This window comes from Poromitra crassiceps (genome assembly GCF_964638095.1).
Source record: "Poromitra crassiceps genome assembly, chromosome: 13".
Lineage (NCBI taxonomy): Eukaryota > Metazoa > Chordata > Actinopteri > Beryciformes > Melamphaidae > Poromitra > Poromitra crassiceps.
Genome location: NC_139644.1, coordinates 15,549,362 through 15,564,293, shown reverse-complemented (window position 1 = coordinate 15,564,293; position 14,932 = coordinate 15,549,362). Strand labels below are relative to the sequence as shown.

The 14,932-nt window shown below is 42.3% G+C and overlaps 1 protein-coding gene across 1 annotated transcript in view; it reads left to right on the top strand.

Moving 5' to 3' along the window:
- The window catches only part of LOC310788375 (E3 ubiquitin-protein ligase rnf213-alpha-like), a 41,978-nt gene extending 34,308 nt beyond the window's left edge, over positions 1-7,670 (top strand). Inside the window, exons 57-67 of the mRNA XM_083649938.1 lie at positions 320-414; positions 515-766; positions 1,983-2,115; positions 2,862-2,945; positions 3,042-3,222; positions 3,917-4,118; positions 4,216-4,293; positions 4,685-4,882; positions 5,228-5,317; positions 5,812-5,990; positions 6,633-7,670. Of these exons, the coding sequence (XP_083506064.1) occupies positions 320-414; positions 515-766; positions 1,983-2,115; positions 2,862-2,945; positions 3,042-3,222; positions 3,917-4,118; positions 4,216-4,293; positions 4,685-4,882; positions 5,228-5,317; positions 5,812-5,990; positions 6,633-6,786 (1,646 nt within the window). The 3' untranslated portion in view covers positions 6,787-7,670. The remainder of the gene's footprint in view (positions 1-319; positions 415-514; positions 767-1,982; positions 2,116-2,861; positions 2,946-3,041; positions 3,223-3,916; positions 4,119-4,215; positions 4,294-4,684; positions 4,883-5,227; positions 5,318-5,811; positions 5,991-6,632) is intronic.
- The last annotated feature ends 7,262 nt before the right edge of the window (positions 7,671-14,932 follow it).

The window sequence follows — 14,932 nt, the reverse complement described above, 5'->3', positions numbered from 1 at the left end:
GAACAACTTAATTTGAGCTTCATCAACTTGAAGTGGTTTATGTGTAATGGGGGAAGTTATAATGGTGTGATGCTGTTATTACGGTCAATGGGTCAAGTTTATCCTGCACAATGTTACTTCCAGCTTTCCCAATTGTCCAGGTTTATATGGTAACTTAATTACTTGAGACACTTTTAAATTATTTAATGTTTTTTGTTTGAGGCCTGCCAGCTAGTTTACATTTTGTCCCTCCTTGCCAAACATTTTCGGCCACCCCTAGGTCCACAGCATTACCTTGAGTTCCACTGTTGAACACCGTTTACATTGCCTTTTCTCTCAGGGCCTGTTCCTTATGACAATTTGCTCTCCACCAAAGAGGCCAGAAATGGATGGGAGACGGTAGTAAGCAACACCATCATCACACCTCAGTTGAAGGTAAAAATGCATCCGCATATGTATTCGTTCCACCTCTGATTGTGCCAGTTTGTCAGAGATCTGCATAAGACATATTTTTCTCGTGTCATCTCCTCCTCAGCATTTTGACAGGCAGCTAAAGGAAGTGAACACATTTATCCGGGGTGACTCGCGCGTCTCTGCCAATCCCATCATCAAGCTCGTGTTCGGGGATCCTCGTTTCTTCTTGACCTCACTTCCCCAGGACTCTGTGATCCATGGTTCAGCAGTGTGGAGCTGCAGAGAGAAAGTGTCTGTGCTGAGCCTCACCCACATTGTGGGGCAGAACGATGGCAAAGACACCCTGCCTGTGCTCTGGAGATTTCTGCATAGGGTAAGAAAAAAGTGACCAAACTCACCGGTACATTTTAGGAATGCTGATATTTCTCAACACCCAACATAACCTGTGCCCTGATAGAAAAGTAAAGTTTGTCTCCCGCAAGAAAAAACCTTTTGTGGAGAGTGGAAGCGAGCAAACCTTGAAAAAATCCCACAGCAACAATAACCTGTGCCCTGCTATGTTTTTTCTTTACATGAAAATCAATTCATACATTCAGTCGATTGCAATGTAGCAAGAAATTAATTTGGTTCACTAACATGTTATTGGGCTAAATCAGCCATTCCCAACCTGTGGGCTGGGACCCACTGGTGGGCTGTGAAGGTATTGCAAGTGGGCCACCAAATAATTTGCAAAACATCACGATTTATTTATTTATTTATTTTATTTATTTTATTTATTTATTTATTTATTTATTTATTTATTTATTTATTTATTTATTTATTTATTTAATTATTATGTATGAGAAGGCATTACTCCATTGTTGAATGATAACATTATTTAATTTGTGATCAATTATTCATTAATTAGCCTATTGAAGACAGCCCCTCACTTTTAGTTTCTGATGTCTGTGTGGTGCTGATGGACAGCTCCTTTTTATCCATACTCTTTACGGTCTGATGTGGGCTGCAAAGTGGGCCCTGAGTCAGAACAGGTTGGGAACCACCGGGCTAAATAAAGAAGACATAATTTTTGCTTCTACCTCACAGTCTTCACAGACGATGCATGGAAAATACATAAAGACTGCATGTATTGCCATTGCTATGATTACGTATACTAAAGCGACTTCAAGTTGATTATTTAAGAATGCCCTGCCCTTGTTTACATGGAGACATTATTTATCGCAGAGTCCAGTGAAATGCACACAGAGATCCGCCTCTGCCTTTGTTTAGGAAAAACTACCCGTCATGCACTGCAGTTTCCGAAGTGACTAAAAATGTTTGTTTGCCTTGCGTCTGCTTTTTATAAGTCTGCCCACAATGACCAGAAACCTTAAGCCAGTCCTAAGCCAGCCAGAAAAATGTGCCTGAACTAAAAAGGAAAAAATAAAAAAGATGTGATATACTGCCAGACCAGCCCAATTACACAGCGATTTTGTTATTAATTGTGTTGTTTTGAATTTCACAAGCTTTATTATCAGCGCTGTTATTTACAAAGAGCAATCGATCACTGATTATGCATGCATATGTCTACTGGTTGTTCCTTGGATCAGGAAGCAGAGCTCCGGTTGGTGAAGTTCCTTCCTGACATCCTCACGCTCCAGAGAGATCTGGTTAAGAAGTTCCAAAACATCACAGACTTGACCTTTGGCACCATTGCTGAGTTCCTCCACAGTCAGAAAGCAGGTACTGGAAATAGCTCATTCTCTACACCAGCTTACATTTTCAGTGCTGTGGCTCACTTGCACGAGATAACCAAAGATCCAAGCAATCCCTAATTACTGCCCAGAAATGTCATATTACTAGCAAAATAATTGATAAAGACCTGTTGTCCAAGTAGGAATTGTTCTGAATTAGAGGGAGAAAATGGTTGTCAACTTGTGTGATATTTTTGGTAATCAGTTTTCTTAACCGCAAAGTCTCTTCCACAGACTGGTTGGTTATGATGCATGTACGGTATATGATGTGTATGTATGACGGAGTATTAGGGGTGTAACTGTTCACAAAATTCCCGATTTGGTTCGATACGACACAGTGGTGTCACCATTCGGTATGTTTCCGATGCAGCAAAAAAGTAGAAATGCCAATTTATGACAGTTTTTAGACACCTTTTGTTTTTTCCATCTGTTTTAGTTGGCCATGATATCCTTGTAGAAGACTTGCACTGTTTAGCAGTGAAAGATTTGTTCGGTTTGCAATGCGTATTGAACCTAAAGCCTCATACCTGTTCAGTACGAAATTGTTACACCCCTATGTAGTAAGTAAGTATGGTATGTGTATGTTATGTAAAGCCCTTGGAGACTTGTCTGATAAAGGGCTATATAAATAAACAAGACTAGACTGATCTGCACAAGTGTATCTTAATCTAATCTCTCGTGTTAAATGCATTGCACAGTTTGGATTACATGGTTGGTTTCTATGTTTGTACCTAGTTTCTCTGAAGGCCTGGTATGAGAGGTTCATCAAAATCTTCCTTACCACCTGGAATCAGCTCCGGGTGTCTCTGGCAACCAATGGTAAATACAACAAACCATACATCACACTTAAGACGATTATAATTACTCTTAACCCAACATCCTAAACATCCTTGGGTTAAAATGGTTGTTGTTCAGGTGAGATCAAGATCCCAGCTGAGTTCTGCCGGGCGGACCTGGACCTCACCAGCGACTTCAAGGTGCTGCTGCCACGGAGACAAGGCCCGGGCCTCTGCTCCACTGCCCTGGTCAGCTACCTCATCGCCCTGCACAACGAGCTGGTCTACTGTGTGGAGAAGCACACTGGAGAGGAGACCAGGTGGGGGCGCTGACGTCACATTTTACTCACTTGTACATGTTTGGCTTGAAGCACACTGTGGTGAACTTTTGTAAAAGAATGCTGGGTTAGTGTGAAAGTCCTCACTCAAATGCATTCCACATTTGTATATGAACTATGTTCCTATGATTTAATGGGAGATTGATACCATTAATTGTCAAGTTATAGCTGGATAGTGGGTAAGACAAAGTAACTAATTACTGATTTACTCAAGTTACTGTAATTGCGTAAATTGTTTTTGTGGCCTACTTTATGAGAATATTTCTTAAATAGACATTTTACTTTGACTCAAGTATTGTACTTTGTTACATTTTAAATCCCATCCATGACAAAGTACAGACAAATCGTGGAGCCCTTTGCAAGAGTAATATGGCTTTAATTTGTTTGTGCACTTCATTTTGTATTTTCCAATTTAATGAATCAAGGTTGAACTCTTGTCCTTTAGAACTGCATAGGAAATATCACAACACTATTTTCAAAAAAGCAACTCAGTAACTTTTACTTGAGTACATTTTAAATTAGTTACCTTTTAGGTTCACTTCAGTAGATTTTTAAACCAGTACTTTTACATATACTTAAGTAAAATATTGCCAAATTAAAGGTACTTAAACTTGAGTGAGACATTCCAATACTCTTTCCACCGCTGTGTTGACTGTTGTGTTTTCCCCTCCCTCAGCTACAAAGTGAGCCCTGCAGATCTGACTGACCTGCACGTGATCCGATATGAGCTGGACAGGGACCTGATGCCCCTGGTCCTGTCCAACACCCAGTACAGCATCGAGAGAGGCCAGGAGACGCTGCTCGAGTACGACCTGCCCAAGATCCAACGGCAGATCCTCACCCGCTTCCTACTGGGCAAACCTCTCATCACCCTTAACGTGAGTGAAGGGAACAAAATAAGAAATCACTCCTTTTTGATTGTTATGATTGTTGATATTCTGTATTCCTCATCATGCCCCCATCTCCTCACCACAGGGCATTCCAACACTGGTGAACAGGCATGACCGCAACTATGAGATTATTTTCAAGGATATCAAAGGGAAAGTCATTCAGGTACGTTGTGATATCACACAGTCAATAGCCCACTGGCAGTGTTGTAGTCAAGTCACTATATCTCAAGTCCGAGTCGAGGCTCAAGTCCCCAGTGTTTGAGTCCGAGTCAGCAAAGATGTTCGAGTCCAACTCAGCAAAGAAGAGTCAAGAGTCGAGTCCCCATTACCCGGGTCCAGAGTTACTGAACATGAGCGTGAATCCACATGCAGTTGGAATACACATGCCTGTCCTTGCATGAAATTGAATAATATCATGATATTAATATAGCTATAAATATCTTATGCCAAACTATTAGGGCCTATAAAAAAAACAAAAAAAAACAGTCTTGATGAATTAACGATCTGTTTATGCTCCCCATGCCCGTGTACGACCTGTGTGTGCATGTCCACAGGAGCCTCTTCAGACCCGGACTCTGTTGGCCCTGGCTGGGGAGCTGCAGTCCTACAGCGAGGTGTGCGAGGCGCTGTCCACGGTGGAAGTGGCCCTGGGCTTCCTCGCCATGACCGGGGGAGAGCCCGACATGCAGCTGGCCAGCTACCTGGAGGAGGTGCTGCAGATGGGAAGCCAGATGGCTCCACACATCCTCAAGGTCAACTTTATCTGAGACTGCCGCTCTTCCGCACACAGACAAGCTTGTTAACTTTGTGTCTTCCACTTTGGCTTCTTTGGCCTGAGTACAGCGGCTGGCCTTGACAGTTTTGTTACCATGTATTAAAGTGATTTGCTGAATATCCGCACACTGACACACATACAAGAGAGACAGACAAAAACAATTTTTTTCCCCCCTGCTCATTTTGATTGCTGCTTCCCCCCCCCCCCCCCCCCCCGATATCCATGAGAATTGGATTTAAACAAACAAGGTCTTTCTTGTTGTGTATGGGTGTTTTTACATTTTTCTGTGTGACATGAGATCAAACGTGTGTCTTGCCCACAGGCCCTGAGCATGTGCAGTCTGAAGCACTGTGTGGCGCTGTGGCAGCTCCTGGCCTCACTCAAATCAGAAAACATGCTGCGCCTAAAGAGGGTAAGGCAACACAATAGGAGTATAATAGACCCTTTTCACAGGGGCCATTTTGTGTCGAAAAGGCAGGATAAAAACAGGTCCAAGCAAAACACTAATGAGCGTTTCCAACTTCCAATCTTGCTGCGTTCCGATCTGCTAGTAGTTCCCAGTCAAGTGGACCGCACAGGGTATTCAGCCATATTACTTAACATGGCTGAATACCCTGTGCAGTCCACTTCAATGGGAACTACTAGCAGATCGGAACGCAGCACATGATTGGAAGTTGGAAACCCTCATTAGTGTTTTGCTTGTACCTCTGTTTATCCTGCCTTTTCGACACAAAATGGCCCCGTGAAAAGGGTCTATATATGGAGGTACAGCTGGTAATAACAGTAGTACAGTAGTAGGGATAGTAGTAAAGCAGTAATGTCTGATCATAATATGGCCATTTTAGATACCATTGCTTTTTATAAAGGCTAACTGAACATCTTCCCGGTATTCCTCGTGTTCATCAGGATCCGTTTGTGGGAATCTCGGACGTGTACAAGCAGGCCCTGGGCGAGGACGAGCGCAGACTGCTGATTGCCTTCTTTTCCAAGAGCAGCGCTGACACCTTCCTGCTGGAGATGCATGAGTTCCTGCTGCTGGTCCTCAAGAACCCACAGGCACCCGGTACCTACCGGCCCGACTGGGGGTAAGAGAATGAGCCCAGACCTGATGGCTGTTACTTGCAGGGTTCTTGTGCAGGTTTGGGAAGACTTAAAAAGTATGGGAAAGGATTTGCTTAATTTGCATGTCTGAAAATTGTGAGAAAATGGTAATTCAAAGTATGGAGAAATATATATTTCCAGACGTGTGTTCTAATTAGGCTGTAAAAAAAAATCCACATTTTCATGGTAGAGTAATGATTGGTCAGCTGAGATGGCACAACATTTCAGGCCACCGCGTGCAAATTGAAAGTATTCTGAGAGCTATAGATAAAAGGTGTTTTGTAGATTTCATAAGAGATATATTTGTAGAATTTAAAGTCTGTAAGAAATCTGTAATTTTGAAATGGGAAATGTGCAAGAACCGTGTATTTGACTATGACTGGCTATGTTAATCATGCCATGCAATAAAATGTATTTCTAAAGTGGTGTCTGTCATAGTTACAAAGTGCTTTTTACAAGGCAACAACCGGACATTTACAGTTCAGCTTTAAAACAAGGAAAACAACAAAAAACAAAAACAAACAAATAAATGATCTGAGGCTATGTGTGCATTTGTGTGTCAGTGTGTTATGCCATGCCAATAATCTGAGATCAGATGTAAAGTGTATGATTTGTCTCTTATACAGCTTAAAAGACACGCTGGTATCTTACATGGAGCGCAAAGACCTGGACGTCCCCGCTGATGTGGAGGAGCTCTTCCCAGGGGAGATCTCCCTGTCCCAGTACATCGAGGCCTGGAAGTTCATTGTAGCCTTCAAGCAGGAGCGCAGTCAGAGATAATCAAGGCGAGTCAGAGATGGAGAGGACCCCCCCCCTGCCCTTTCCCCCCAATTATATCATTCAGATGCCTCAGATAATTTTTACAATCATGTTGAGTACAAATCTATTGACAGTGTTATGGATAAGTCATATATTGGATATTTTACACATGCATGTGAGATGTGCCTTATTGAAGAGCACTGACATTAAGCTTCAGAGTGCCACAGCATAAATACACATGTGCAATTCACATTTACAACTTCCCTAATAAAGAAGTCCATTTAAATTTATGTAGAGGGCACAATGCGGCCTCATTTGTCTTTTCTTGAACTTGAAAGAATGATAAAATCTGTTATTGTTTTGCATAACATTCTATTTTTCTAGACAATGAATGACTGTGCACACTGCACAGTGTTTCCTTGCTGCTGAAAGTTTGTCTGCTTGCACTTTATTGTAATGTGAATTTCTCTGCCCCAGGGTGGCAGCAGAGAAACGGCAGAGTTCTGTCAATGGTTCTGTCAGAATTTTGTCTTGGACTCAGGTACAAAACTAGACATGTACAAAACTAGGCATGTCCCCATAATTAGCTCTGGGAACTGAAAATCTAATTAATCTCAATCACTTATCAGTCAAACAGTTTAATCATCCTTTAGACTGCTTAATTTGAAAGCTGTGTTGTCACTTATATGTCCATTCCTTTTAAGAATGTATTGTATATCTGGCATCTCATATGTAAAAGCTGCCGATTGCCTTTCTTCCACTTTTTAAAGAGAATACAAAGCACATTGTGTTAAAAAAAGAAAAAGTTTTTGCATTCCTTATGTTAATATTTCAAGTTTTTGTGTTTCTTCACCGTGCCCCCCCCCCCCCCTTCAACTAATGAGTGAAATGAAGATATAAAATAAATCCGTACTTTCAGTTACTCCCTCAGTTGTCAATCATTGCTTCAATTGTGACTTAATGTTCTAAGCTAGCCACCCATTACCCCCCCCCCCCTTTCATAGGAGAAAGGGCATGTTCGCTTCCATTCATTTTGGATGCGATCGTTTATTTGAGGCAGGTGCCCCTGCTGGTCAATAGATGGCGCTATCTCTAGCGTGTAGCATCTAGTTTAGCAAATTTTCTGAATGTACCGAGAGTTGTGTGCATTTGGTGGAAATCGGCTGCCGCTGGTATGGATGTGACGTTAGCTGACGACTTCCATCAAAGTCAGTGGCGTATCTCACCTTTGCAGCATGCGCATTTCATCTAATAACCTTAATTAAGGTAAGATATTACCTATGATAGTAAGGCTAACGTCACATGCTAATTAGCTAGTTGTCAGTTCTAACTTCTGACACACATGTCAATGCTCACCATGCATAGCTAACGTTAGCTAGCGTTAGCTGCAATTTCACTAACAAGCAACGAGCTGCCTGTAGCACAGCACAGTTGACACGTTAGCGTTAGCCATATGTAAGGCAGTCAAAAATGAGTGTCATTAACGTTATTTTTTACTATTCAATATCCAATATGGTCTAACATTCATTATTCGTGATGCTATAAAAATGTAAATTGCTGGCTGAATGGATTGCAGAATCTATTGCTGCTGTTGTAAATGTTGATTGATCTGTCTTGATTGATCAGACCTGTTTCTTATGTTAAATTACACCACACAAGCTTTTCTGAATAAAATGATTACATTTTAATAGCTTTAGTTAAACATTAATCCAGAAACGTGTCGTGTAGCTTTCACATGTAACTTAACCCAGTGGTTCTCAAAATGGGGTCCGGGGACCCCCAGGTCTTTTAGGGGCCAGGGCAGTGGTCCCTCAGCAAAAACTAATCATTTTTCACTATAATTCCAACCATAAGTAACACAATGACAGAATGTATTTGGTCACGGGTTCATACACTTTCTGTAATAAAACATTTAAAAGTGTCTAGAGCCTGGTGTTGGGTTAGGCTGATTGGGTGCACTTGGGCCCAGTGCACTCATTGTGCTTGCCTTCAGCCCATTCAGTCCTTCCTCACATGCACCTTTTGTTCTGTTTGTTTAATGTAGCGTTAGTTTGGAGAGTGGGAGGGTCATCACAAAAACTAAACTAAAATCTTTTCAGATGGGGACCCAGGGGCAAAATCTTATCAAATGGGGGCCCGTGGTCTAATTTGTGTCAGTTTAGGGTGGGGTCCTTGATGTGAAAAAGTTTGAGAACCACTGCCTTTTCTTTTTGTAACAAATAGGAGAGCACATAGCTATACTTTTGACAGTCAAACATTAGACATGATGCGTTAATGGATGCTTTCCCCAGTCAAATCTGTACTGATTGCCACATCAGACTTGTTGGCTAAGTGGACTGGGTTGGGGTTTGCTCTTTGATCCCCACTCGTAACTTGTAAGGCATTGATATAATATGGTTGAGTAATGACTATATATTATATACACAAATTAACTATGATGTTGTAAAAACTATTTATATGCAAAGTGTCTATAGATGCATTGTGCACAGACATTGTGCATCGTTCGCCCCTTTGCCTTAGGATGTTGGTCAATTGTGCGATGTCAGCAGCTTTGCTTAGATGTTGGGAATTACCCAAAAATGTTAATGTATAATTCATATAGTTGGGAATGTAGGCTACAATTGATATATTTGGGTTTGATACTTTATAAGCTGTTATACTGGTTAACTTCACAGGCAAAAGTTGGTGAGCTTTAAACCTAGCACTTGTTTTCAGACCTTCCATGAACACAACAATCTGTCTTACGGAGGAGGGGCATGATAGATGCTTCCTTCACACCTTTGGTAGCAGCGTCATTGGCTCACTGCCTAAAGGCGAGAGGAGGCATCCATGATGGAGTGGTCAGGAAATGCCTGTCTGCCCCAGGTCAGGTGACTCTGTTACCCTCTGTTGGTGGGAGCTCAATGTGTTTCTGATCAGGGAGATAGATGCACATGATAAGGACAAGAGAGCCATATTGCTTGCTGGGCCGCTCCTTAATTCAATTTCCTCTACACCAAAGCAGTGTTTAGCATAACAATGTCAAATGGGCGTATAGACTATAGAGGCCCTTCAAAAGTAAAGCGAGTAGCGACCGCCTCCTGGGTCGTCAGCCAGGGGGCTGAGAATAGAGGCTAGAGCGTGATGTCTGTCAGCCAGGGGGCTGAGAATAGAGGCTAGAGCGTGATGTCTGTCAGCCAGGGGGCTGAGAATAGAGGCTAGAGCGTGATGTCCGTCAGCCAGGGGGCTGAGAATAGAGGCTAGAGCGTGATGTCCGTCAGCCAGGGGGCTGAGAATAGAGGCTAGAGCGTGATGTCTGTCAGCCAGGGGGCTGAGAATAGAGGCTAGAGCGTGATGTCCGTCAGCCAGGGGGCTGAGAATAGAGGCTAGAGCGTGATGTCCGTCAGCCAGGGGGCTGAGAATAGAGGCTAGAGCGTGATGTCCGTCAGCCAGGGGGCTGAGAATAGAGGCTAGAGCGTGATGTCCCAAAGTGCAGTCACTTGCAGGACGTTTTCTGCTGAAATGCCATCAGATTCAGAATATGACTTTGTGCCTGTATGACATTATAAAGAAGGGAACAAATCAGTCCATCATGATGAAATAGATGGGCGGGGGGGGGGTGGGGGGCACACCAGTGAGGGGATCAGAGAGCGGGCAATCCATCGATCTAGGGGTGGGAGTGGGACGATATGAACATTTCATGTTACGGTTATCCTGTCCAAAATTATTGCGCAAAATATGCTTAAGACTCTTAATATGGGAGTAAAACATACTCGTGTTAAGAAATTCATTTTTTTTTTTGCATCATAGGACCATGGACTGTATACAAATAATGGACGTAGCCACTGTGAAGTCACACATTGGTTGCTATTCTTTTTATTATTCAAATGTGTTATTTTATTTATTTTATTCACTATTTCACAAGCTGTAATCAAAGATGCCATCTCTACTCTTATGTTATGTTCGCTGTTTGTATGTGCTGTTTTGATACGTTCATGAGCTAGACAGCTATTTCAAGTCACTCGTGTGAGGATATTCACGCTCATGTGACAATCCTCATTGTACGATTAATGGAAATTCACCACAATAAATTTATCTTGAGTGTTAAAAAAAAAAAAAAAAAAAAAAAACCTAAACTAAACTTGTACCACTGTTCCTTCAGAAGTTGTAGTTGTCATAGACTGTGTTGCATAGTTGATTGCTCTATTGCTGACAAAAATGTGTTATTGTAAGTCGCTTTGGATAAAAGCGTCTGCCAAATGACGTAATGTAATGTAATGTAATGTACCGGTAATGTTTTTATCACGATTAGACTCAGTTCTCAGTCTCTATCCGCGAGGCAGGTGGAGCTCTCCAATTGTCTGGTAGCCGAGACTATATCACGATAGACGATAATATCTTATTATATCATCCCACCTCTTAGATCGATCACATCTCTACAGTACACTATGTGCTTCAGCTTCTAGTCTCGTTGTATAGCGTGAAGATGGCAGGCTGAAAAACCAGGCCTGTCAGTCGGCAGATTCCGTTCTTGTGTGTCTGAGTCCGACACCTTGGCCTTTCTAGCTCATCATTAGTGAACCCCACAGTGTGCCTCACTGAGCAAACTCAATCACTCTGCTTCCACTTCTGTAGGCTTCAAAGCCACCATGCCCACAGCACAAAGGACAGGATACAGAGAGAGACGCCACATTGGGGCTCTGCTCAGTATTGTCTTTGTCCTTGATGAGGAGAAATTGGGGGCAAAATTGCAATGCAGCATGTGGCACATGATATTCATGGTTGATGATGGACATTCGGGATTGGGTCTTAAGCAGGAGCCAGGAGGGTATTCTGATGCATACAACTAGATCATGGCTTCTGCCACATTCTACTGATTTTGTTTTTGCTGTGACCAGCAGCTCTATCTGTAAGTCACTCTGTTGGTCATGTGGTCGGTAAGTCGGTTGGTCTACAAAGAGTTCAGCACGCTTTGGTGGCCACAGTTTTTGTCCTAGGAGGATGAAATTTGGCATGGAGGCATGTAGGTCAGATGTGTGTGTGTAAAGGGGTGTGTTTGTGTTCATGCCAATTGGCTAAAAGGGCGGCAGTGGGGGTGGATTTTGAAATGCAGAGTGGCAGAGGCAGAGTAGGGTTCGCATAATGTGGTCACAGCTATTGCAAATTCGTAGTTATTTTTTTGACATTTAAATTTGTATTGTTAACATTGTATATAATATTAAATACATTACAATATAATAGTACAAGGTACATCTGATCACAATTGCACAAGTTATTGTTAATAGGAGGACCTTCATAGCCCTATAGGAACATCCGCAAATAAATAAATAATAATTCATCATAATAGTAGGCTCTCTTTAGTTGCTTCTGAGCAGAGGTCCACTCCCCCATATCATCACATTTCCATCCATGTCAATATTTGATGTTTCTCTTCATATACATTATCACAGACCATGTTACCACCCCAAATCCAACACAGCCTCACAAACACATAGAGGCCATTTACACCTGGCATTAACATGCATTTTCTGCCATCAGATTGCAATCAGATTGTGCTTGACCACTTGAAAGGACAGGTGCCCCCAAGACACATTGAAGACGGATTCCAATCTGATGGCAGAAAACACATGTTAATGCCAGGTGTAAATGGCCTCAATGACTTCCGTGGGAGAAGTAGATTACTATTAACTCCTCTTGAACAGATACATTCTTTGTTTCCAGCAATGATGGTGCATGTGAAATTGTTGAGTCTTATCTTTTGAGAGGTTGCCGTGCTGTTAGAAACCATGCCCATAGTAGTGTAAGCCTACTGAGCGGATTGCATTATTACATTCCAACAGATTAGTGCCCTCCTCCTGATGTAGAGGAGTCTGCAGTCAGAATGATGGGCGTTGAGGGGCCACTTTGGTCATGTTCAGACTAGGAGGCCAAATCTGATTTGTGAACTTTAATGACCTATTATTTAATGATTCTATCCAGATTGGTTTTATGAGTCTGGACGCTCCAAGTCTGATTTGTGTCACTTGTCTCAAACCACATATGGAGGTAGTTTCCTTCCAATCTGCTTTCGACTGATGTGACTTCAGTGTGGACGCGCTGATCACCCAAATCAGATTTGAGAGTGTCTTTTGCAGGGGGCGGGGACTTGAAGAGCAGAGAGCAGACATGCAAACACTGCCAGAAACATTGTATGTTGGCTCATTGTATCTGCACACACAGATCCGACTTGAACACTTGCCCAAATCAGATTTGTGGCAGTGCGGACACACTCGCAAATCAGATTTGGGAAACCAATCAAGATAATGATGATTAATGACTTTAGCAGCAAGTTGGATTTGCCTATAATGTGAACATGGCCTTTGTCTCCACAACAGCCCTGGTCATCATTCTTATTAGGAATAGGAATTCATTCATAGCTGACACATTGCATTATTTAACCTTCTTGGTCAAATTAAATGATCAAATAAACTAACTAGACACCAGTTTGGTTAATTTCGACCAATTTCGACCGTTAAATCCAGGTCATGAACCAGGATCACTCCTCCAAATTCATATTTGTCTTGAGTTACCCTATAGCCTTATTGGCCACTTTCTTCCAGAGATGCCCAATAAGCCCCTCAAGCCAGTCCAAATAAAGGGAAGTTCAGCTTTGAATTGTCACCGTTCCTTCATCTGTGTGGAGGTGCTTCCAACGTAACCCTTTGCAAACAACCTCAGATATTCATCAAGTTTACACCTTGGGGGATCCGATGTCATACGCGGCGGCTGACGCCAGCCAGGCGCTCTCAGTCAAAAGAGAGCTGAGATTTCAATGATTGTGGTATGAAATCAGTACCCCGAAATACCCCCGAGACCCCAGCGAGCACACCCGACATGCTACTGTATTTTCTATGGGGAATTACATGTGCTTTACTGGCGGTCTGGGATAATGTTTTCTTTAAATTAGCCCTTCAGGGTGCTGCTGTTATTGCATTATTATCAAATTAGTGTATTTTAATTACTACGTCATCGGAAATGTATGTGCCAATAAGGTCACGGCGGGGTGAGAGCAGGAACCGTGTCCAAATTCTCAGCTTGCCCCCAGCCTTATACACTCTCTGCAGTGCCGAGATGAAAAAGAAAAGAGCGCACTGAGCCAATGCAGCACATCTGTGAATTATATTAGCTAATTGTATGCACTTCTTGCACTCAACACTTGGGTTGTCCTCCAAGCACAAGGAAGAAATTAAGAGCAGCGCTGCCATGTTGTTCTATTAAATATGTGAAGAGAAAATACAATTACTAGTTAAGTGGGAACATACCACATGGGATTATGGAACGCACAGCGTTTCAACTTTTCAGCGGGAGTTTAGCCTATGTATTTCTTTTTACCACGCAGATCGAGGAGAAAACATGATACAGCTCTGGCCTTGGTTTAAGGAATGTTAACGTTGCTTTGAAATTTCATTTTCTTGATTAGATTTTCTGACTGATTTAGTTTACCGTTGCATTTAATGCCATCCAACTGTGTGAAAAGTCCAAAAGAGCATAGGTTGTGACTTGTGATCTGTCATTCAACAGATTTAACATGTCGACTTTATGAAAGTACCCTGTGATGCTTATTTCTGTTTACTAACATTTAAAATCAGGCTTGAGGAGTACATGTAACTGGATTACATGTAAAGGGATTATGTGATCAGATTACAACAAAGTAACTGTAATCCCTTACAGTTACAGAAAAAATATGTAATCAATATTAATTAATACACAGGACAAGATGTTACTATCCCTTGTGCCAAAATCCGAGGAAAAACACATAGAAGCCCAATCCAGAATAAAACAAGCTAACAGGCTAACAAACTAATAAACAAGACACAGATCACCAGTTACCTACCCTAGCCAACAGCAGTATGAAGCATGTCATTGGGGTTTTCAAGTGGGCACCTTCCTTCACTGATGTTTCGTTAAGTTAGGCCCACGACACCTCAAGAAGGTTTAGCGGTGTAATCCAGCGTCCTGGAAACACCCCCCTCCATGCTACCACCGCACAACTGCATATTACCTCACTATCTAAGCCTAGCTATCCAGGTCGGTTCAGTATGACATTCCTAACTACACCACCACTGTCAATGATTCAGCCCTGTTGATGCGGACCGTCAATCATGACCAACAACAAACAATCAATCTTACCTTAGCGAGCTCCCCAGCT